This window comes from Peromyscus eremicus, chromosome 1 (genome assembly GCF_949786415.1).
Source record: "Peromyscus eremicus chromosome 1, PerEre_H2_v1, whole genome shotgun sequence".
Lineage (NCBI taxonomy): Eukaryota > Metazoa > Chordata > Mammalia > Rodentia > Cricetidae > Peromyscus > Peromyscus eremicus.
Window position 1 is genome coordinate 14,977,299 of NC_081416.1, and position 22,498 is coordinate 14,999,796.

Sequence of the window (22,498 nt, forward strand, 5' to 3'; positions counted from 1 at the left end):
ATGGGATAACTCCTTAGGATTTGGTCGGGGGAAGCCCTAGAGGCCCCCAAAACAATACAAGCTCTTGCCATCCCTCTTGGACGCCCACCAGAACTAGATGATAAGACCCTGCTGCTGACCGGGTGGTGGTGGTTGTGGTGGCAGCGGCGGCGGCGGCGGCGGCGGCGGCGGCGGCGGCGCACGCCTTTAATCCCAGCACTCGGGAGGCAGAGCCAGGCGGATCTCTGTGAGTTCAAGGCCAGCCTGGGCTACCAAGTGAGTTCCAGGAAAAGGTGCAAAGCTACACAGAGAAACCCTGTCTCGAAAAAACTAAAAAAAAAAAAAAAAAAAAAAAAGACCCTGCTGCTGAAGATACATGTTGGCTGCATGAAATAAAGAGATCAAGTTGGAATTGACCTGGAGTCCTCTTCCCCATGGCAAACTTTCATAGTGCTGAAAGTACTATCCAAGCTGCTGTGGGGAGATAGGGCATCAGCGGTCTTACCAAGCTGTGAATCCTATAAACTATGATCCTGCCAAACTGCGAGGCAAGACAGGCCCACTCGTGCAATCATGGCGCAACTATTACAGAAGTAACCAACTACTTTATGCTCTGATTCGAGACCCACTCCACAGGAGGGAATCCATACTCAGTATTGTTCAACACCTGCTAAAGCCCCTTGTCACAGAACCTAGAGGGCCTGTGGTTCAGCTAAAATGACATAGTGTCAAACTACCTTCTAAATGTATATGTTTATACCCATAGACAATTACCACACTCAGCTTTACCTTAATCAGAGAACTCTTTCCAGTGAACTGTGATGGACGCAAAGATCTATGGCTTGTAGATGAATTTCTAAATGGTCTTATTAAATAAAAAAAAACACGAAGCCAAATATAGGGGTGAAAGCCTTAGAGATCAGGGAAATAGTGAGAGCCACCAACCACCTTACCTCACCAGCTCTGTAGCCTCCCAAATGCCACGACTTCCTGTCTACCCAGGCTTTTATTGCCTTGCTGTCCTGCCCTCTCATTGGCTCTTAGCCCAACTACCTCACTTCCTTGTTACTGCCTGTCTGTACAGACCTCCAGGTCTCTATGGCTGGTACTGGGATTAAAGGTGTGTGTCACCACGCTTGGCTCTGTTTCCTAGTATGGCCTTGAACACACAGAGACCCTGCCTGCCATGTGAATGGATTAAGCGCATGTGCTACCGCTGCCTGACTTTTGTGTTTACTTAATGGCTTGCTATTTCCTCTGATCTCCAGACAAACTTTATTTATTAACATACAAATAAAATATCATCACATTTCAACACAAATAAATATCACCACATTGGCTTCACAAGGTGCTGAGAATAAGTGACAGTTGAATGCTCAGCCCCAAATAAGACATTTGTATCATTCCCTCTAAGGCTTAGGGAACATTAAGGAAGAGACGCAGAAAGACTATAGGAGACTCAGTATGGGAAGGACTGTGAAATGCCATCTTCTGGGAAGTACATAGTCACTGCAATCATGAACACTCTCCACAACTAGAGTACCGCACTGGGTCTGAACAAAAATGAGCCATCAACAGCCAGCTGCGGACTGGGGAGGGCTCAGAGGACTCCACCCCTCACTGCCTAGCTGTTTCCTACAGACAGATCCAGGGAAAGGGACAATCGCTGCCTTCAGGGGTGCATCCACTAGGGACCCCACCAGACTCCAACGCATAGCCCCAACCCACAGAGCACACAGATGGCCCCGGATTAAAAAAAAGGTGGGGGGGGGGCTACAACAAAATAAAAAATCATGAACCTAGGAAAAAAACAGGTAGGGAAAGAGGAGGGCTCATAAATGTGGGTGGAAAGTAGAAGAGGCTGAGGGGAGAGGGTAAGCAGGATGCGTTATATGCATGTATGAAACTAACTTAAAAATAATAATGTGTGTCTATTGCACACATTTTAGAAAAGAAAATGTAAATAAAAAGGAAGGACATTGCATGTGATTCATCACCTAGAGCCCTTAAGAAATGTTCCTTTTGACTATTGTTTTGAGATTGTTGGGTTTTCCTTCTTATTCACATAACTGCTCTTTAACAAAATGGGGAGCACAAAGCGGGCAGGGATCACAAAGTCTTTATAGCTTTGCATACTGTTCTTATGCTGCGAGCACGTCCCCCAAGTCATCAAAGTCTTTGAAAACACAATCCTTCCCCAAGGGGTGATACCAAGATTCCTTAGGCATTTACTTGTTCTCCTAGTCTAAATGATACTGTCATGAGCATCCTAGCCTAATGATGCGTTACCACCTGCATCTCCATTTCCTCACATCGGTTCTTCTCTGAGGAATTACCAAGTCAGTAAACATGACTCCAGGAGGGCCTGTGCATGTATCACCATATTAATTTCCATAAATCCACCAAGACCCACCGATTTTCCTGAGCAGAATGGAAGTGAAATTCTGAAAGACGGGGTTAGAATGCAGGACGGCGGTTTGTCTATCATTCCTTCTCCATCTTGAAGTTAACTGCCTAGCAAGACAGGAGACAAGAGTTCTGAGCCTTTAGGGCCCGAAGCCTGACTCTGTTTCTGACTCTTACTGGCTCTGGAAATTGAAACAACCCCCAGGTCCCCTTGTCTATGAAATGGATATGATTACTTCTGCTGACTAACCAGAGAAGCCTCTGCACTTCCTGAAAAGATGTCTGTGAACAGCCTTTGTAAACACCAAGGCTCTGGGCTAAGTCTTATCCCAAGATACTGAGAAGTGGGGTTTTGTTTTTTGTTTGTTTGCATGTTTCGTGTTGTGTGTTTTAATTGTTGTTGTTGGGGAAGCCGTGGGGCTTTTAGCTAGCATTGTGCCCCTAGAACTACGCGCAACTGGCTCCGATAATGATGGAAAAGCAGCTTTCTGGAGAGAATTAGCTGGATTCAAGCGCCTGGGAGAACCTAGCAGCATCTTCCAAAGGTCAGAGATGTGTTGGAAGCTGTGAGGCCCGGGGCTGAGCTTAGGGCCTCCCCAGAGGATGCTGGGCGGATGGAGGGACATAACAAACATTCCTGGTGAAGGTACATCCATTTCGAAGCTCCCTACCCCTCTTTCTAGGGTTCAAGCCAGATAATTTGTCTTTAGGTGAACTGAAAAACCAAGCTGATTTAGTCGGTGCAAAAGACCACTCGCTGCAGAAGACCCCGGGAGCACGCCATCAGCTCCTGCCTTTTTAGTCCTGGATCCCTAAGACCCTCTTAGAGCCCTTAGTTGCTTGGAAATGCAACTAGTGCCTCCAGCCAGATCTCCCCAGACCAAGGCAGATACAAAGAAGACCACGGTGACTCTTGCGAAGCTCAGCTGGAGAACCTGGGTTTCCCTCCACACTGCCCTATCCACCCCGCAAATGCCTTTTCCCACCTCTTCACGCCTAACATCACAGGAGGAGACTCCAGTGACGTTGTCAGGGCAGACAGGCAGAACTGCGCAGACCCCCACTGACCGCCATCCTCCCTCATTTCCACCATCAGCACCCATCAGCGGCTACCCCGGCCCACCTCCACTGCCAGAAGTGCCTCTCCCGCTGTCCAAATGTACACAACAGGTGGCACCTGCCGGTCCTCCCCGACCGCACCTCTGCCCACCTCTCCACCTGCGCCGCAGCCCTCCAGCTGAGCCCAGGGCGAAGCCTACCTTTGAGGTTCTGGGGGTGGCCCCGAGACGCGCGATTCGGGTTTCCTCGCTGCAGAGAGGAGACACTGGAGAAGTTGTTACCCATGGCATCGGGACCCCAGGGGTGCTTCAGCGGGGGGCAGGCAAGGTTGGGCAGGAGCCGAGGAAAGGTGTGCAAGTGTGTGCGCGCGCGAGTGCGCGCCTCCGGGGGAGGGCCCTGGCGGGGCTGCGGCCGGGGGCGGGCGGTTCGCTGTCTCCGGCTCTCCCTGGGCTCGGCGGTCTTCTCTCGGCGGGTCCTGCCCGCTGTGGGGATCCTCGCGCCACCCGGCTATCGGGCTCCCATGCCCCGCGCCCGGGGCGGCCCGGCCCCTGGGCCCCGGCCCGCGGCGCGCGCCGCTGCACTCTGCCTGGCTCTGGAGCTCGGGTTCCGGCTGCGGGTGGGCGGCGCAGCGGCGGCGCGCTCCCCGCGGGCCATAGAGTCGGGGCTCGGCGCGCGTCTGCTCAAAGGCTCGGCGGAGGGCTCGGTCCCCGCCCGCAGGGACGGCCGTGGCGACGTGCGTGGCGCCCTCCCGCCCGCGGGTGAGCTTGCAGCTCCCAGCTCCTGTGGACCGCCCCCGCTCCCGCCGGGTCCCTCCCGAGGCCGCCGCCACCCCAACCCCCGCCCCAGCGTCGCCAGGACTCTGGGGCTCCGGTTGTTATGGCGACAGCTGCGCCGGTGAATGAGCGTCTTAGTGACACGCGCGCGCCCGCTCTGCCAGATGTGGCCCCGGGGCGCGCCGCGTTCCCGCTGGCCACAAGTTATGGACGGCGTGGGGGTGGGGGGAGCGGGGGGGTCCCCCGATGCGGCACCGCTCGGGACGTGACATCAGGAACAGATAGGGGTTCCAGAGCTTGAGCGTATTCCTGTCCTGGGACATAGAACTTGAAAACAAGAGGAACAGGATCTCCACAGCGCTGGGTGTCAGATGCCAGCGAGTGGCGAAGTAGCACTAATAGAGGTTCCCCAGCACCGGGTACAGCGCCGGGCACAGGTTAAATTGCCCAGAAGTGAGTAGATGGTGGATCAAGACAACCGAAGTAAGGAATGCAGGCACTGCCCCTTCGCTCATTGGGAGCTCCCAACCAGAACCCCAGGCAGACCTGTTTCCTAACTTTGGACCTTTGCGTGCTCAAGACCAGAACCAAGCTGAGGGGGAACCATGCTCAGGTACAAACCATGGGAAAGTTATCGGTTCAGCTGGAAAACAAAGAGGCTGGAAGGGGAAGGGAGGGGGCGTAAGGCCTATGGTAGATTAAGGTGGCTTCCTGGAGGAAGGGGGCTTCTGTAAATGTCCTGTTCACGTGAGTCTTTGCAGGAGGGAACCAGGAAGTCGTTCTCCCACTTGGATCTGGGATTTCTCTCTCCCCAGGGGAAAACAGTCCACCCCATCCCACCTCCACCAGCCTTCCTGCTTCTCTGAGTCATTCCTGGCTCTCTAATCTTTGACTCCAGCAACTCTGATCCAGAGTCCCGGAAGGCATGAGTGGGGGCCTGGGCATCTCATCCACCGAGTCTCCATAGAACCCACCCTGAGTATTTAGACATAGCTCATACTCTGCTCTTCCCTGACCAACTAAGCATCCCCTGTCATTTTCCATGTGATTATCCCATTCTTTTCACGGCTTTTAAAAGCAGCTTTTTTCTGCTTGGTTAGATTCTGCCTCTCCCATGAGAGAACAAGCTTGGTTGAGAGTTCCTCAGCCACATTCCCCATGGTGTCCTAGTCCCCTGGGCAGGTACATGACGGATTTTTAAAAGTATCTGTACCATGAATGGAACACTCTGCCTGTCCGCAGTAAAACCCGACTGTGACCCTTGGAAATAGAGTCTCTGAGTCACCCGTTAGTCCTCTCTCCTGCCTTTTACTCCCATCTCATTCCATCCTTAAATTTCAGAGACTCCAAGCAAGCTAGAAATACCTGTGAGAGGTACGTCCTGGTGTTTGAGGAGAAAGGACAACCAGAGCCCCAGCCCCCGACACCAGCCTCTGGGGTGCCTGGGATCATGTGCTGACCAGCTGCAGATTGGTCAGGGACTGGTCTCTTATTTATGGGCAGTGTCTTCCCAACATTTACCCCAACTGATGACTCATGCATCAGAAATCTGTGGGCTCTTAACAGCTACACACATTAGCATACACACCTCTGCACTACACAAATGAACTTACTGTGCAGTGTGAAGTATATATACTCAGTTCTGTACACACACACACACACACACACACACACACACACACACACACGGGGGAGGGGCGAAAAAGTAAGCGGCTGAGGAGATCAGGTGTTTTACGTGTGGACTCTGTATAGAAGAGGCTAATTCCCCTGGAGTGTGTGCGAAGAGCAGGGTCCTGTCTGGGGTTTATAGACAGTGGCTGGAGAGGCTCTGGATCCTCCTGGGAAGCCTGGGTAGGGGGATAGAGGTGGACCTAAGGCCCAGAGGTAGATGACAGCCAGACATCACAGGCCCCACACAGGCCTAAACTTGGGCTATGGGCAAAGCAGAAGAGAAATGAAGGCCAGAGAAAGGGCGGGAGGGAGGGAGGGAGGGGGGGAGGGAGGGAGGGGGGAGGGGGGCCAGAGGCTATGGGAGGCGCTGTTGCTCAGCATAGCCTGAGTTCCAAGGGAGAGTGAAAAGTTGTTTTTGAACTTGGGAGTCACAGCCTACTTAGATGCGTATAACCTTGGCCCTCTGTTCAAACTTTAATATTACTTTAGGACCCCAGAAGATGGCCTTGGGGGTTGTGGGTGGGGGCTGGATCTGTTTGTCCCTCTTCCCAATGGGACTACATTGACTAAATCTTTCTCTGCTTTCCGGTTTTAGCTGAGGACTGGCTGCCGGATGTGGCTTGGGGCATAGGTTGTGACCCCCTGTTCAGTACAGTGTCGTGGACAAAGGCAGGGAGCTGAGAACAATACCAAAACTTTCTCTGACTTGAGAAGTTAAAAAAAAAAATCATGGGAGGCTGACAGGGCTGGACAGGGTGAAGGGCCATGCAGGTGCCGTGCTGAGCAGCCGCACCCTGCACACGTCTCAGTAGGACCCCTTCATGTCACCCCCTTGAGTCCTCCTTATTTTGGTCTTTCTGGGGGAGTTTGGATAAATGTCAATTAGATACAGTAGGTCTTTAGCCAGGCAGGGACCTAAAGAAGGAGGATGTGGCTGAAACGCACACTGTGTAACCCTCCAAGTTGTCCTAGGCTCTGGGTAAACAACTCAAAGAATCACGGAGCACCCAGCCGCCTTCCTTCCCCTGGACACTTTTAAGCCCTCCCTCCCCGAGGCAGCTTGCAAAGCACAAGGAGATAGCTCAGCCCGACCCTGGAAGGGAGGAGGAAGAGACCTGTAGGGGGACTGGGGCTAGATGAGGTCAGTTCTGGTGGCTTCAGTGACCCTATGAATACCACAAGGTGGCGCTCTCCGTGGCAGGCCCTCTCCCAGCAGGGCAGATCTGTGTGTGTGTCTGTCTGTCTGTCCGTCTGTCTGTGTGTCCATCTGTGTGTCTGTGCATATGTGTGTGTCCGTCTGTATGTCTGTGTGTCTGTGTCTGTCTGTGTGTCCGTCTGTGTGTCCGTCTGTGTGTGTGTGTGTGTGTGTGTGTGTGTGTGTGTGTGTGTGTGTGAGTGCTCATACCAGCTAGTAGGACAAGGGAGAGAGGACCGCAAGCGGAGACAGAGGAGAGATCAGGCCTTCATCCATAGCAGCAGCTCTGGGAAACTCCCTCCCCATCCCTGCTGTTCTTCACCCTGTCCCTCTCCTGGTCTCTCCCTCTCCTTCCATCTTCTCCCCACCCTCTCTGGCCGGCTCACTCTCCTCCATTAGGTCTTATTCTTCTCTGTGCCCACTTGGCTGAATGCAAAGACTGAAGTCCTTTATCAGCCATGTTGATAAACTTGCAGGATATGTGGTGAAGAGTCTGCTTTTCTTTCTTCCCTGCTCTCTGAGATGCTGAGCCCAGAGCTAGCCAAGGACCGTCCACCAGGCAAACGAATGGGCTTCATCCAAGCTGGGCTGGACTTCCTCTGAACTTGAGAACACCACGCTGCTTTATTCCAGGGACTGAGCTTCACCCACTGCCCACTACCTATCTCCTGAACAATTAGTAGATCTGGGGAGATGCTTCAATCAGTAAAGTGCTTGCCACGCAAGCATGAGGAACTGAGTTCATGTAAAAACAAAACAAAACAAAACAAAAACAACCTGGGCATGAGACAGAAACAGGGAGATCCTGGGGGCTTTGCTGGCTGTGGGAGGCCAGTTTCCACATTTTCCCATTTTTTCCCAGGGTGCTCTTGAGAGGGATAAGAAACATTAGATAGAAATGTAGTGGGGGAGCGAAACAGACAGAAACACAGGATAGCTTTGGGAGGGCCTGGATCAATATCCACGGCCCCTTTTGTCTCTTCTAAAGGGCTATTTATAGGATTGCCAAGGGGTGGAGCAAAAGATCTCCCTCTAGCACAGCCAAGTGCAGACCCTTCCAATTACCTGGTAACCATTCACGTGGTCTATGCAATCCTCCAATGCAGCCCTGCTGGGTGAAGCAAGTTCATATCTCACTAGGAAACCTCTGGCCTGCTAGTCTAGCCATTTTTTTAAATTTAATTTAAAAATATTTTTTATACAATGTATTTTGATCATTTTCCCTCCCCCAACTCCTGTCAGACCCTCCCCACGTGTATGCCCACTGAACTTCATGCTCTCTCTCTCTTAAAACAAAATGAAAATCAATGCAAATAAACTATATACATAGGAGACAAAAAATAACAAAACAAAACCAAGCCCACACAGAACCATAGACTCCATTTTCTGTTGGCCATTTACTCCTGGGTGTGGGCCATGGCCTGAAGTGTGGCTGATGTACCCAGTGACTCTCCTATCCACTCTTCTCTCCTCAGACCCAAGGATCTATGCAGGAAAGGCAGAAAAATTATAAGAGCCAGAGGTGGGGGATGATGCCAAGGAAAGAGCATCTTCCAGACACAACAGGACTGATACATGTACTAACTCAGAGTCTATGACAACAAGGACAAGACCTTCGCAGGTTCAAACTAGACAACCTTCTGGCAAAGGGAAGAGGAAGTAGACATATGCCCTACTCCTAACCAAGAAGCTATTTGCAACTGATGCCTTCTGGGGAAGGGGAAATCAGTTTTCTCCAAAGGAGAGCCACTAGGTACAGTCTAGCCAAAAGTTTAAGCCTGAGGCTCAGTGAGAGACCCTGTCCTCTGACCTCTACACATACCCACACATGTGCACCTGCATGCACACAAGCATGCAATACACAGTAACTATACTGTACACTAACTGTATGTCTGGCACTGAGCAAGATATAGGTTCCTTGAGAGCAATAGTTTGAAACTCGTGTGTGCATCAGGATCATCCACAGGGGCTTGAGGGGGGTGCTAAAATGCAGCCCCCCCCCATTCTGACTCAGCAGAATATGGCACAGGTCACGTCCTGTCACACCTTAGGGACCAGCTGCCTATGGCTACATGTTCTGGTGGGGAGGATGAGATTTAAAGCAGAGCTGCGGGCTTCCCTGGGGACACTGAGCACTGCACGGCAAATCAGGCCGGTGCAGGCTGCCACCCCAGCAAGGCCACCTGGGAAGGAGAACAGCTGTGCTGGCATGAGGGCCACAGTCTCTCCCGGGACTTGACTTCTCCAGGCAATATTGAGTCAAAAATCAGCAGTAGGGCCGGGCGGTGGTGGCGCACGCCTTTAATCCCAGCACTCGGGAGCAGAGCCAGGCGGATCTCTGTGAGTTCGAGGCCAGCCTGGGCTACCAAGTGAGTCCCAGGAAAGGCGCAAAGCTACACAAAGAAACCCTGTCTCGAAAAACCAAAAAAAAAAAAAAAAAAAAAAAAAAAATCAGCAGTAGGAATATTCATGGAGCCCCATACTCTCGTCTTTGGGTCCAACTCCATCAGTTCAAATGTACTAAAATATACCGTTCCCAGGGACTGGAGAGATGGCTCAGTGAACAGTCACTTGTTGCTCTCTCAGAGGACCAAAGGAGCTCGGTACTCAGTACCCACATCAGGCAGCTCACAATGACCTGTAACTCCAACTCCAAGGGTCCTCTTCTAGCCTCTTAGGCACCTATATAAACATACACACATGCACGTACAAACACATAGACATACACAAGTAAAATCTTTTTTTTTTTTTTTTTTGGTTTTTTGAGGCATGGTTTCTCTGTGTAGCCCTGGCTGTCCTGGAACTTGCTTTGTAGACCAGACTGGCCTTAAACTCAAAGATCCACCTGCCTTTGCCTCCCAGGATTAAAGATGTATGCCGCCACCACCTGGCAAATGAATCTTTTTTTTTTTTTTTTTTTTTTTTTTAAGAATAAAATAGGCCGGGCGGTGGTGGCGCACGCCTTTAATCCCAGCACTCGGGAGGCAGAGCCAGGCGGATCTCTGTGAGTTCGAGGCCAGCCTGGGCTACCAAGTGAGTTCCAGGAAAGGCGCAAAGCTACGCAGAGAAACCCTGTCTCGAAAAACCAAAAAAAAAAAAAAAAAAAAAAAAAAAGAATAAAATATACCACACCTTACGTGAAATGACATTGTCACCCTACACATTTTGAAAGGAATTTACAAGTGTGGCTTTTGGACTCAAAGGACTACAGGAAAGTCACTGAATGTACAACTGACTTTATTGCTGAGCAATCATGCATGTGTTGGATTTCTTGCCAACTGAGGAGTTTAAAAAAAAAAACATGGTCTTCAAGAATAATGAAATATTTATGAGTACTACTTTTAATGATTAGTGAAGTTGACATAATGTCAAGTTTTGGAAACATTTATGCCAACATTTCTTGATTTTGATTTCGAAGTTCTTTTATAATTTGGAGTCATCAATTTTCCCCCCAAGTCATAAGCAGACCCTAAAAGTCCCACTGGCCTAAGTACTGGGTTTAGGGTGCCCATAGATAAAACCCAGGCTTGAATCCAGTCTCCCCGTTACAGCTCAGTGCATCAGAGGAGTCTCCTCCAAGCAGCAGGAAGGAAAATAAATGCCAGCCAGGAAACTTGTGTAATTACCTCAATTCCAAGTGCCCATTGGCCCTTCCCAGGCTGACAGCTCAGATAATTACAGCAAGTGGAATTCTTTTAATTTTTTAATTAAAAAAAATGTTATGTGAAAAAAAATGTTACGTGTATGGGTGTTTTGTTTACATGTGTGCTCATGTACTAGGTGCAGACAGTACCTGCAGAAGCCAGAAGAGGGCATCAGATCTCCCAGAACTCGAGTAACCAAGGGTTGTGGGCAACCATATGGGTGCTGGAACTCTAACCATCTCTTCAGTGTGAGTGACCCTTGTAAAGCATTACTTCTTCTATCCTCTAAGCCCCGTACTACCTGGGTTAGTTCGCTGGAATCAAGCGTGTGAGACGCACACAGTTGTTGATGTTAACTATTCTTCCCATTGACAAAGGAGAAGCTCCAGGCTTAGGGATGTTGGCTAGAAGCTGATAGTGAAGTGCTGAGTTACAACCTAGGAGGTCTGAGTTCAGATCCCTGTCGTACAGTACCTGTGCCAGACTAGAATCCCTTCACACCTCCAGCATGAAGGAGACACCTATTGCAAGAACAATGCCTTCACTGTGTTCAGGAACCAGCCTCTTCCTTCCGTCTTGAGAGTCCCTCGCTCCCCAGGTTCTCTAGCCAGGGAACAGCCAGCTGCTAATGAACACCAACTAGAGACAGAGAACAGTGAAACCTAAGGAAGGTGGTTGAAATGAGTACAACACCCAAGCATCCTGTTCTCATGTGGATAATTTAAATGGCCTGTACTTGGCAAGAAAGCCTCCCAAGAACGTTACAAAGACCAGGGACTCGTAAAGGGAAAACATGATAAATACGACTGCATAAGCTGTAAAGCCCGTTCATGGCAAACATCGAAAGACAAATGGGAGTCCGGTGGCGCCTCTCTGGTCAAGCTGGTCGTGTTAAATCACACCAAAAGCACTTCGTCCTAACACCCAGTGGAGAGGAGCTTCCGGCCACAGCAGTCACTGCTGCTCAAGAGGGATCTACCCAAAGGCTATCCAAGGAGCCCTCCCTCCTCCCTGCCTGTCAAATTGTCTCCATCCACCACTAGGGAGCAGTAGAGCATCATGGGACTCTTCTTCATGCCTTCCTAACTTGAGGGAGAGCGTCTCAGGCCAATGAAAACACCTTAAAGCAGTGGTTCTGACCTTCCCAATGCTGCAGCTCTTTAATACAGTTCCTCATGTTGTGGTATCTCTTTTTCCTTCCTGCTGACCTCAAACTCAGAGATTCACCTGCCTCTGCCTCCCAAGTGCTGGGATTAAAGGTTGCACCACCACTGCCCAGGTCTTTTACTGTGTGTCAATCAAGTCGGCTTTGTTGTTTACATTTATTTTATGTGCACATGTAGGCCTGAGTGTGTGTGTGTCCCATGCCTGTGAGGTATACATGGAGGCCAGAAGAGGACATCAGACCCACTGAAACCAGAGTTACAGGCAGTCGTAAACTTCCTGATGTGGGTGTGGGAACCAGACCCAGGTCCTCTGCAAGAGCAGCAAGTTAACCACTGAACCACTGTGGCCGGGCAGTGGTGGTGCAACTCTGACAAGAAAGGGTTAATTTGTGTTAGGGGTTACAGCTGTCATCTCGGGAAGCTAAAGCAGGAACCTGGGGCAGAAACTGAAACAGGGATCACAGAAGAAGGCTGCCCACTGGCTTACTTTCCAGGGCTTGCACAGTCTGCTTTCTTCACAACCCAGGACCACCTGCCACCTGCCCAGGGTGGCACCAACCACAGTAGGATTGACCCTCCCACACCAATCATTCATCAAGAAAATGCCCCAAAGACACGCAGACAAGGCCAGTCTGATGGAGACCAATTCTCCCCAGAGGTTCCCTCTCCTGAGGAGACTTGTTTGTTGGCAAAAACTCGCCAGCACAATTGAGTCCTTGTCAAGTTGACACACAAACACATCACTATTAAACCATAACCTTTCTTTTCTCGATGATCCCTAAGATCTCACCATGATGATAAAGGACTAAACTTCTGAAACTGTAAGCCAGCCCCAGTTAAATGGTTTCCTTTGTAAGAGTGGTTGTTGTCATGGGGTCTCTTCACAGCAACAGAAACCGTACAACATCCACAAATGTTTTTCTCCTTTTGCTTTCTTTCTTTCTTTCTTTTTTTTCCCCTGAGACAGGGTTTCTCTGTGCAGCTTTGGAGCCTGTCCTGGAACTTGATCTGTAGACCAGGCTGGTCTCGAACTCACAGAGATCTGCCTGCCTCTGCCTCCTGAGTGCTGCAATCAAAGGTGTGCACCACCACACCCGACCTCCTTTTATCCTCTTGCTGACACAGATTCAGGAGATGACAGCCATCTCCAGCTGTCCCAGTGGCAAGTGGGTGTTGGTGTGTTTGTGGAGAGATTGGGCTCAGAGGAGGAGTCCCCGCTCTGAGGATAACAATCTGTTCAGAGCCAAGCCAAGGGGCATGGCCATGCTGGGCACACACAGATGTCCACCCTGGATAACCAGAGGCAGTGAGGCGTGTGCCAGAGAGTGCTCTGAAGAGGGCCATGGCTTTGCTGAGGCTGAGGATTGCTTGTGGGTGGTGTGTCCTTCTTGGGTCAGTTGCCACAGTGGAGAGGAATCCTCTGTCAGAACGAAAGATGAGACGAGGCCTTGGTGAAGCAAGCACAGTGGGAAGGTGGACATCTGGGTGGCTATCGTGAGGTCCATGTCTTCAACGGCATCTCCTTTAAAGGAAAAGAGTTAATGCAAGCCACGGGACATACATTGTCCTTCCAAAAAGATCAGTTGTGCTGGTGAGTTTTTGCCAACTTGACACAAACAAGTCTCCTCAGGAGAGGGAACCTCTGGGGAGAATTGGTCTCCATCAGACTGGCCTTGTCTGCGTGTCTTTGAGGCATTTTCTTGATGAATGATTGGTGTGGGAGGGTCAGTCCTACTGTGGTTGGTGCCACCCTGGGCAGGTGGCAGGTGGTCCTGGGTTGTGAAGAAAGCAGACTGTGCAAGCCCTGGAAAGTAAGCCAGTGGGCAGCCTTCTTCTGTGATCCCTGTTTCAGTTTCTGCCCCAGGTTCCTGCTTTAGCTTCCCGAGATGACAGCTGTAACCCCTAACACAAACTAACCCTTTCTTGTCAGAGTTGCTTTTGATCAAAGTGTCTTATCACAAGAGAGAAGCAAACTAATAAACCAGTTCCCACAAATTATCCTCTGACCTCCATGTGCATGCTAAGGTATGCACATGGGTAAACCCACACACACATACACACACACACCCTAAATAAATAAAAGTTTTAAGAATAACATTCATCTGATTACATGGAAACATACTTAAAAATCTAAGTCAGGCATGTAATTCATAATTCATGTCTATAATATTCCCAGCATTCAGGAGGTTGAGGCAGGAGGATTGTAACAAGCTGAAGGCCAGCCTTGGTTACATAAACAAACAAAAATTCCATAGGTACCCTCCTACCCAAATAACCTCTACTGATATTTTCAAAATAAAAGTCACAAGAGCATACTTTTTAAAAATCCAACAGGCCAGGCAGTGGTGGTGGCGGCGCACGCCTTTAATCCCAGCACTCAGGAGGCAGAGCCAGGCAGATCTCTGTGAGTTCAGGCCAGCCTGGTCTACAGAGCAAGATCCAGGACAGGCACCAAAACTACACAGAGAAACCCTGTCTAGAAAAAAAAAAAAGTCCAACAGTTAAAGTATAAAATAGAAAGTAAAAGTCTCCCCTTACTTCTTTCCCCCTGTGGTAATAACTGTGCAAAAACAGTATGTATAATATTAGAGTTGTGTGTGTGCTGGGGGTGGGTACTGGAAAGGGATGAGAATCTGCACAGTGTAGGAAGAATGCCTTTTGAGATCATCAAAGTCCAGGAAAGGTTTTCTAATTTGCATGTGCGCAGGTTTGCCTCATTCTTTCAATGGCTACACAGACCCTATTCACAAATGTGCCGTGTTTCATTTAAACAATCCCCTTGCTGCTGAAACTTAGGTGGTTTCCAGTTTTGTGCCACTACAGCAAAGCTATAACGAGCATCCCTATTGGTTCGTCTTGGCCACATCTGCACATTCGCACATCTGCAAGCTTGGAGCTAAGCAGTTACTTGCTGGAAGGGTATCTGTATTTAGTTATATTGCCAAGCTCTCCTACAGAGCCCTCCATATGCACCTTCCAACATTTATGTATGAAAGAGACTATTCCTGTATGCCTTGCTGGCACTGAGTATTATCAACATGTTTGTTTCTAACTACTTGGTACGTTTTCAAAGGCACCAGCTTCATTGTGAATGAGGAATCACAAGTTTTGGGCACTTGTCTTTCAGTTTCTAGGACTAGCCAGTCCAGATCCTTGGTTTGCATTTGTTCATTTGTTTGAATTTCAGACAGGGACTCATGTAGCCCAGGCTAGACTCACCTTGAACATCTGATCCTCTTGCCTTCATCTCTCAAGTGTGAGGTTACAGGTGTGTGCCAGCACACTCAGCTTATGTGGCCCTCGGGATCAAATGCAGGGTTTTGTGGGTGCTGGGCAAGCTCTCTGGCACCTGAGCTACACTCATTGTCCATTTTCCTGAAGGACTAGTCACATCTTTTGTAACAACTCAAAGGAACCTTGTGCCAGTTAATGCACACAAGCCTTTGTGTGGTGTGTGTGGCAAATACCTTTTCTCAGTCTTTTATTTTTTTTAGCTTGGCTTATTGATGTTTTTGCTCACATAATTTTCTGTTGTTTATTTTGTTTCTTCTTTTTATTTTTTTAAGGTTTATTGGAGACACTGTCTCACTGTGTGGCCCAGGTTGTCCTGAAACTGGTTCTTCAACCTGGCTGACCTTAAATGGATAATCCTCCTGTCTCTGTCTCCGGAATACCGGGATTATAGGCATTCACCGCCACACCCAGCCACAAGGTTCTAGTTTGCAAGAAGTCTTCTTGTCTTTCTCAGCGGCTCCTGAGTACTGCTCACAGAGGCCTAGGCTCTGATGGGTAGGACATTGACCTACATCTTCTTGTCCAATGCTATCATTTTAATTGCATGTTTAGAACTTTGAGATATGGAATTTATTTTGGTATGAAGAATGGGGGTTTGAGTGTAGTGACCTGTGTCTACAATCCCAGCACTTTAGAGGAGGTGCACAGCAGAAGAGTCATGGGTTCCAGGCCACCTTATGTTACATCATGAGACCTTGTCTCAAAAGCAAATTAAGAGATAAATACATAAATAACAGCAGGGGCTCCAGGAATGATGAAGCTAACTTGTCTCAAAAATATCAAGTCCTTTACATTTATTTTTTTTATTTTCAACTGTGTGTGTGTGTGTGTGTGTGTGTGTGTGTGTGTGTGTGTGTGTACATGTGAATGCATTGCCCACAAAGCCCAGAGGAGATGTTGGGTCTGGACTTACAAGAAATTGTGAGGCCCCCAGTGTGGGTTCTGGATACCAAACTCAGGTCCTCTGCAAGAGCAGTATGTGAGGTTAACCACAGAGCCATCTCTCTGGCCCCTCAAGTCCTTTTAAAAGAAAAAAATCTAGAAGAACCCCAAGAATATATCTACAAGATTCCAACTCAAGAAATACCAAAGACAGACACCAACAATGTATTGCTACAAGTGTCTTCCAACTGCAAGTTAATACGTGCTCACAAATGCTTGGAAGAATTGTTTTCTAATCATCTTTAAAAAGAAAATGTGACCTTTAAGGTTTTCCCTTAGGCTCTAGAGAGATGGCTCAGCAGATAAGAGTTCTTCATGCTCTTGAGGTAGAGTCTGCTTCCACGTCAAACGGCTGGGAATCACCTGCAATCTAGCTCCAGGGGATGTGGGCCCCTCATCTGGCTTCCACAGGTGTCCACATACAACCTCCCCCCCCCCCACACACACAAATAAAAATAAAATCATTAGAAAAACATTTTCAAAGAATCTTCCAAGAATTAGAGGTGGGTATATCCCAGCTACTAAGGAGACCGAGGCAGCCTGAGCAATGTAGTAAGAACTCATGAAAGAAAGAGTGAGGAAAGAAGGGAGGGAAGGAAGGAAAGAAGAAAGGAAGAAGGGGGTGGGGGAAGGGGGAGGGGGGAGGGAGAAGGAAGGGGAGGGGGCATAGCTGCTGGCCCTGGCATGGGGCAGGGGTTGAGGTCTGGTTTCAGACAGAGCCCTACATCAGCTCTGGACATTACTCACCTCCCACACTTTCTCCTCTTCCTCCCTGTCTCTCCCTGAAGAAGCCGGCCGGGCAGACCAGGCTTCAGCCAACAAAATGGGATCAGCACTTTATCTTGTCCCTTAATTGAGTTAATACAGTTGTATTGGGAACTTTTAAAAATCATCATTATTAAAATAGATCATTCTGAAAACACAGATTTTGTTTAACTTATTTTACTTTTTTTACATTTATTTATTTATTTTGCTACAGAGTCTCTCATTATGTAGCTCTGGCTGACCTGGTTGCTATATAGACCAGGCTAACCTCAAACTCACAGAAATCCACCTGCCTCTGCCTCCTAAGTGTTGGGATTAAAGGTGTGCACTACCACCTCAGACTTGAAAACAGATTTTTTTTAAAAGCTTGCAGCCACCCCCTCACCCCCAGAGATTATTGTCTCCCTACCTTGTGATGGGCATCCTTCTTGCCTTCCTCTTTGCTGAAATATTTCCCAGTAAATACCTTACAAGGCAAGTGGGCACAACCATATGGCCTGCCACTGTGCTGTGGGGTCCCCTGAGCTGACCTGGAGCTGCCCCACGTCTCAGTCCAAGATAGACCTTTACCCAGCTGTCCCCAAACTGTCCCGGAGTGTAGTTCACCCTTTTCTAGAGAGTTCCAAGGCTAGACAGAGGCTGATGGGGCACTGAAGACACCCACTCTGCAGACTTATTGGTGAAATTATTAAGGCCACTCCATGTAGTTAAAAGGAAAGTTTATTAGTGGCATAACTTACAAATGAAGGGATAGGTAGGTCGCAGGGTCTGGGGAAGGAGTATCGCAGTCCAGCGGTGTTCTCTGAAGCTCTGCTCGGTCAATCTCCACCGTCCAGGGTCCAGGAACAGAGAGAGCTGGTCCATCCGGATCTCGGGTCTTCAGGGTCCTCCCTTGGCCCCACCTTGTAGGCATGACAGTTGCCGAATGGGGATTGGAACTTCCAGATCAAAGCTAGAATGGCTACCCACTACACAGACCCAGTTCTCTTTCTCCTCTTCTTTTTATTTGTGTGTGTGTGTGTGTGTGTGTGTGTGTGTGTGTGTGTGTGTGTGTTTAGAGACAGGTGTAGTCCTGACTGTTTGGAACTCACTCTATAGACCAGGCTTGCTGTGGGATGGTCTGTATGTCAAATGTGTTGCTGATTGGTCAATAAATAAATCACTGATTGGCCAGTGGCCAGGCAGGAAGTATAGGCGGGACTAACAGAGAGGAGAATTGAGAGAACAGGAAGCTGGGTGAGGGAGACACCACCAGCCGCCACCATGACAAGCCGCATGTGAAGATCCTGGTAAGCCACGAGCCACGAGCCATGTGGCAAAGTATAGATTTATGGAAATGGATTAATTTAAGCTGTAAGAACAGTTAGCAAGAAGCCTGCCACGGCCATACAGTTTGTAACCAATATAAGTCTCTGTGTTTACTTGGTCGAGTCTGAGTGGCTGTGGGACTGGCAGGTGATAGAGATTTGTCCTGACTGTGGGCCAAGCAGGAAAACTCAAGCTACACAGGCTGGCCTTGAACTCACAGAGATCCGCCTGCCTCTGCTTCCTGAGTGCTGGGATTTCTTGATACCCCAGACCTTGAGCCAGGACAATCTCTTTTTCTGATCACAGCCTAACACGCAAGGTGAAAGGCATGGAGGTCCCCAGCTCCCTGTCTAGGTCCATCCCACCAGGCTGTGACCTCAAGCATGACACACAGGCTTCCTGAAGTTACTTTCCACTGGAAAATATGGTGTGTGTTGGGCCAGCAATATAGCTAAGTGTCTAAAGATGTTTGTGGTGTAAGTCTGACGACCTGAGTTCAGCCCCTGGAACCCACAGTTGAAGGAGAGAATCAACTGCCAGACATTGTTTTCTCACATCCACCTGCATGACATAGCATGCACTTTTAAAGAAATAATTAAACAATTATTGTGTGTGGGTGCGTACTTATGTACATGTATGTGTGTGGGCGTGTGTGTCCATTTTTTTTAATGCAGTAGAGGTTGCCCTAGGTTACTTTAGAAGACGTGTTCCTCTGGTCTGACCCCAAACACCAGCCCTTTGTTCAATGTCACCCTTGCTGGCCTCCAAGGCCTCACCTGGCCCTTTCCCCCAACAGCTAATTCTGTCTCAGAGAGGCAGGACTAATAAGCATCTTGTGCAAAATAATAACCAGGAATGGTGGTGTAGGCCTGTGAGCCCAGCACTCAAGAGATGAAGGGAAAAGGTCTGCTGTGGATTGCAGGCCATCCTGGACCACCAGTGAGACCCAGTCTCAGAAAAGCCAAAGTGGGGTTTGGAGAGGTGATGGCTCAGCAGTTAAGAGCACTAACTGATCTTGCAGCAGACCAGGATTTGGTTCCCAGCATATGTACGTGTGCGTTCACGTGCGCGCGCACGCGCACACACACACACATACACACACACACACAGCAGCAGCAGCAGCAGCTGCAGCTAACAACTGTGATCTAAACCCTCTTCTGGCCTCTGTATAAATATACAAATGTGTACAGGCAAAACACCTATATACATTTTAAGAAGCAAAAATAATAGCAACAGTTAATAAATGAGACCCAGATTTTGTTGTGTTAGTATGTGAATAGCTATTAAATTTGTAGGACATATTTGGAATGGTCTGTCTTAAACTATAGGCTCAAATGACCCACACAGAATTTTGCAGGTCTGGGAGATTCCCTCATACAACAGGACAGGCTGTCAAGGATGCTAGCAGGGAGCAATAGAAGGAGGCATTAGCACCCAGAAAGGGAGAGACAGAGAGAGAAGCACAAAGACCAGAGAGAGGCATCCACACACAGCACAGTTGGAGAGATGGAAAGAAAGAATAAGTGACTGAGAAAGACAAAGAGAGAGAGGCAGAGATGGAGAGAAACCAAGGCAGGACCTATAACCCATTCATAGCTTCCTGGAACCAGAGAAGGTGAGTACCAGCCACGCTTCAGCAAGAATGAGGACAAAGTCAGAGATGAACTAAAGGAACCAGAGCATCAGTGACATGAGAGCAAACTTTGGTTTTCACTTACTCCGTGCTCCACAGTGACATAGATGCTAACAGAAGCAAATGCAGCCTAGGTCCTGGTGCTGGATGTGTCTGGCCTGGTTGGGAGAGCCACCCCCACATCTAGGAAAGGCTACCCAGGTCCAGACACACACACACACACACACACACACACACACACACACACACACACATACACGGTACAATATGCTTAAAAAGGTGTTTAGGTACTAAAGAAAAAAAAGAAAATGGATATAGACAGTCATAAAATAGTTTAAAAATTACTAAGTCTTTGAAGAGAGAGTAAAGCAATATTTAAAAAAAATAAGCCACATAAGGATGAAAAACATTATAACACAGGGAGTTCGAAACTTTTATGGTGCTTTGTTAGAGTTTTTTAAATGCCAATGAACAGAAAATGGCAGCTTCTGAGAGACACTGGATTATAAAAGGGACTGCTGAATTAAACCAGCCTATATACTTTAGAGATGTCTTGGCTCCAGAATGGAAGTCGGGAAATGTGTTGCATTGGGGGAGAGGTTGTGCTTTTGTTTCCACAGGAAATGAAAAGCTATGGACTCCTTCAAACTTAATAAAGATCAGATTTGAACAGGGGAGACCTCCTGAAGATCTTGGCTACAGACATGAGGGAAAAAAACAGGAAAAACTACAGGACAGGTGACATGTATGCTTATCCCTTTACATCCATCTGTGAGACTGGATGAGACATGGTAAATCTTGTTGGTTATAGAATCCCCATGACTTATTATTACATGCCATCCTTTCATATTACATAGATAGAGGTTTGGTTATACAGTCCAACCAGACTTATAAAGTTGACAGATGCCTTTTACCTGCTCAAACAAAACAAATAATCATCTTTACCTGACTTGTACACAGTGCATATCCCGTACTTGTGTTAATACAGATATGTACGTTAACTTTAAAAGTTTGTGTGTTTTTGGGCTGAAGAGATGGCTCAATGGTTAAGAGCACTGACTGCTCTTCCTGATGGACCTGGGTTCAATTCCCAGTACCCACATGACAGCTCACAACTGTCTGTAACTCCAGTTCCAGGGGACCTGACACCCACAGCAAAACACTAATACACATAAAATAAAAATAAATTAATTTTAAAAAAGTTTGTGCCGGGCGGTGGTGGCGCATGCCTTTAATCCCAGCACTCGGGAGGCAGAGACAGGCGGATCTCTGTGAGTTCGAGGCCAGCCTGGGCTACCAAGTGAGTTCCAGGAGAGGCGTAAAGCTACACAGAGAAACCCTGACTCAAAAAACCAAAAAAAAAAAAAAAAAAAAACACTCTCCAGGCTGGAGAGATGGCTCAGAGGTTAAGAGCACTGACTGCTCTTCCAGAGGTCCTGAGTTCAATTCCCAGCAACCACATAGTGGCTCACAACCATCTGTAATGAGATCTGGTGCCCTCTTCTGGCCTGCAGTCATACATGCTGTATACACAATAAATAAATAAATAAATAAATCTTTAAAAAAAAAAAAAGTTTGTGTGTTTTCAAAACAAAAGGACCAGACACCAATAAAGACAAGTAGGCCAGGTGATCCAGCCTCTCAGAATGCCTCTGTTGCAGTTTTCCTCAAAATTCTGTATCCAGAACAGCTTCAAGGTGCTAGCTGAGATGGTCCAGCTTCACAGACTACTCCAGCCAGGACTTCAGATAAACTCTTCACTTTCCCATCACACAGAGACTAAACAAAAAATAATACAACTAACTCTCCCAGTATTTGATCATTATCCAAATTTTTTCAGGATCCCCAAAAGATGACATCATCCCTAGACGTCAAGTAATTTTAAGAACATAACACCCAAATTCCCAAAAGGTGGAGTGGTCACTCAGTGGATTGGAAGACAAATTGCTAAATAGTCTTATTAATAAAAAAAACCCAGAGCCAGATATTGGGGTAAAAATTGAAAGATCAGCGAAGCAGAAAGAAGCCAGCCATGTTCTTACTGCTAGAAATTCTCAGCCAAAAAGAGATCTACTTCCTGTATACCCACACCTACATGCCTTTCTGTCCCTGCCCTCTTACTTCCTTTCTCTGCCCAGCTACATCACTTCCTGTCTGTCTGTACAGACCTCCAGACCTCTATGGTTAGTGCTGGCATTAAAGGTGTGTGCCACCATACCTGGTTCTGTTCCCAGTGTGGCCTTGAACTCACAGAGATCCAGATGCTAGGATTAAAGGCGTGTGCTACCATTGCCTGACTTCTATGTTTAACATAGTGGCTGGCTTTTTCCTCTGATCCTCAGATAAGCTTTACTGGGGTACACAAAGAAAATATCACCACAGTGGATTATGGATGTTTATCATCATTTAGGATGGTTGGTACAGTTTTATTGGTCATGGTCAGAGAGGAAACTAAGCAAAAGAGATTGAATTCTAAGATCTTGTTCTAAAAGGAAAGAGGGGGAATATAGGAATGATAAGATAAAAGGGTAGATTATTGAATCTACTTTTAAATTAAAAGAGCAACTACTAGTCTCAAATATTTTACATTGGTATAGATTTTTGTATAGTGATACAAATTTAAGGTTATTTTTATATATGTATATTCATAAAAATGTTTGTCA

General features: G+C 47.9%; 1 protein-coding gene across 1 annotated transcript in view; it reads right to left on the bottom strand.

Annotated features, from left to right (window-relative positions):
- The window catches only part of Neurl1 (neuralized E3 ubiquitin protein ligase 1), an 81,054-nt gene extending 76,774 nt beyond the window's left edge, over positions 1-4,280 (bottom strand). The window contains exon 1 of the mRNA XM_059256796.1: positions 3,645-4,280. Within this exon, the coding sequence (XP_059112779.1) occupies positions 3,645-3,729 (85 nt within the window). The 5' untranslated portion in view covers positions 3,730-4,280. The remainder of the gene's footprint in view (positions 1-3,644) is intronic.
- Between the last annotated feature and the right edge of the window lie 18,218 nt (positions 4,281-22,498).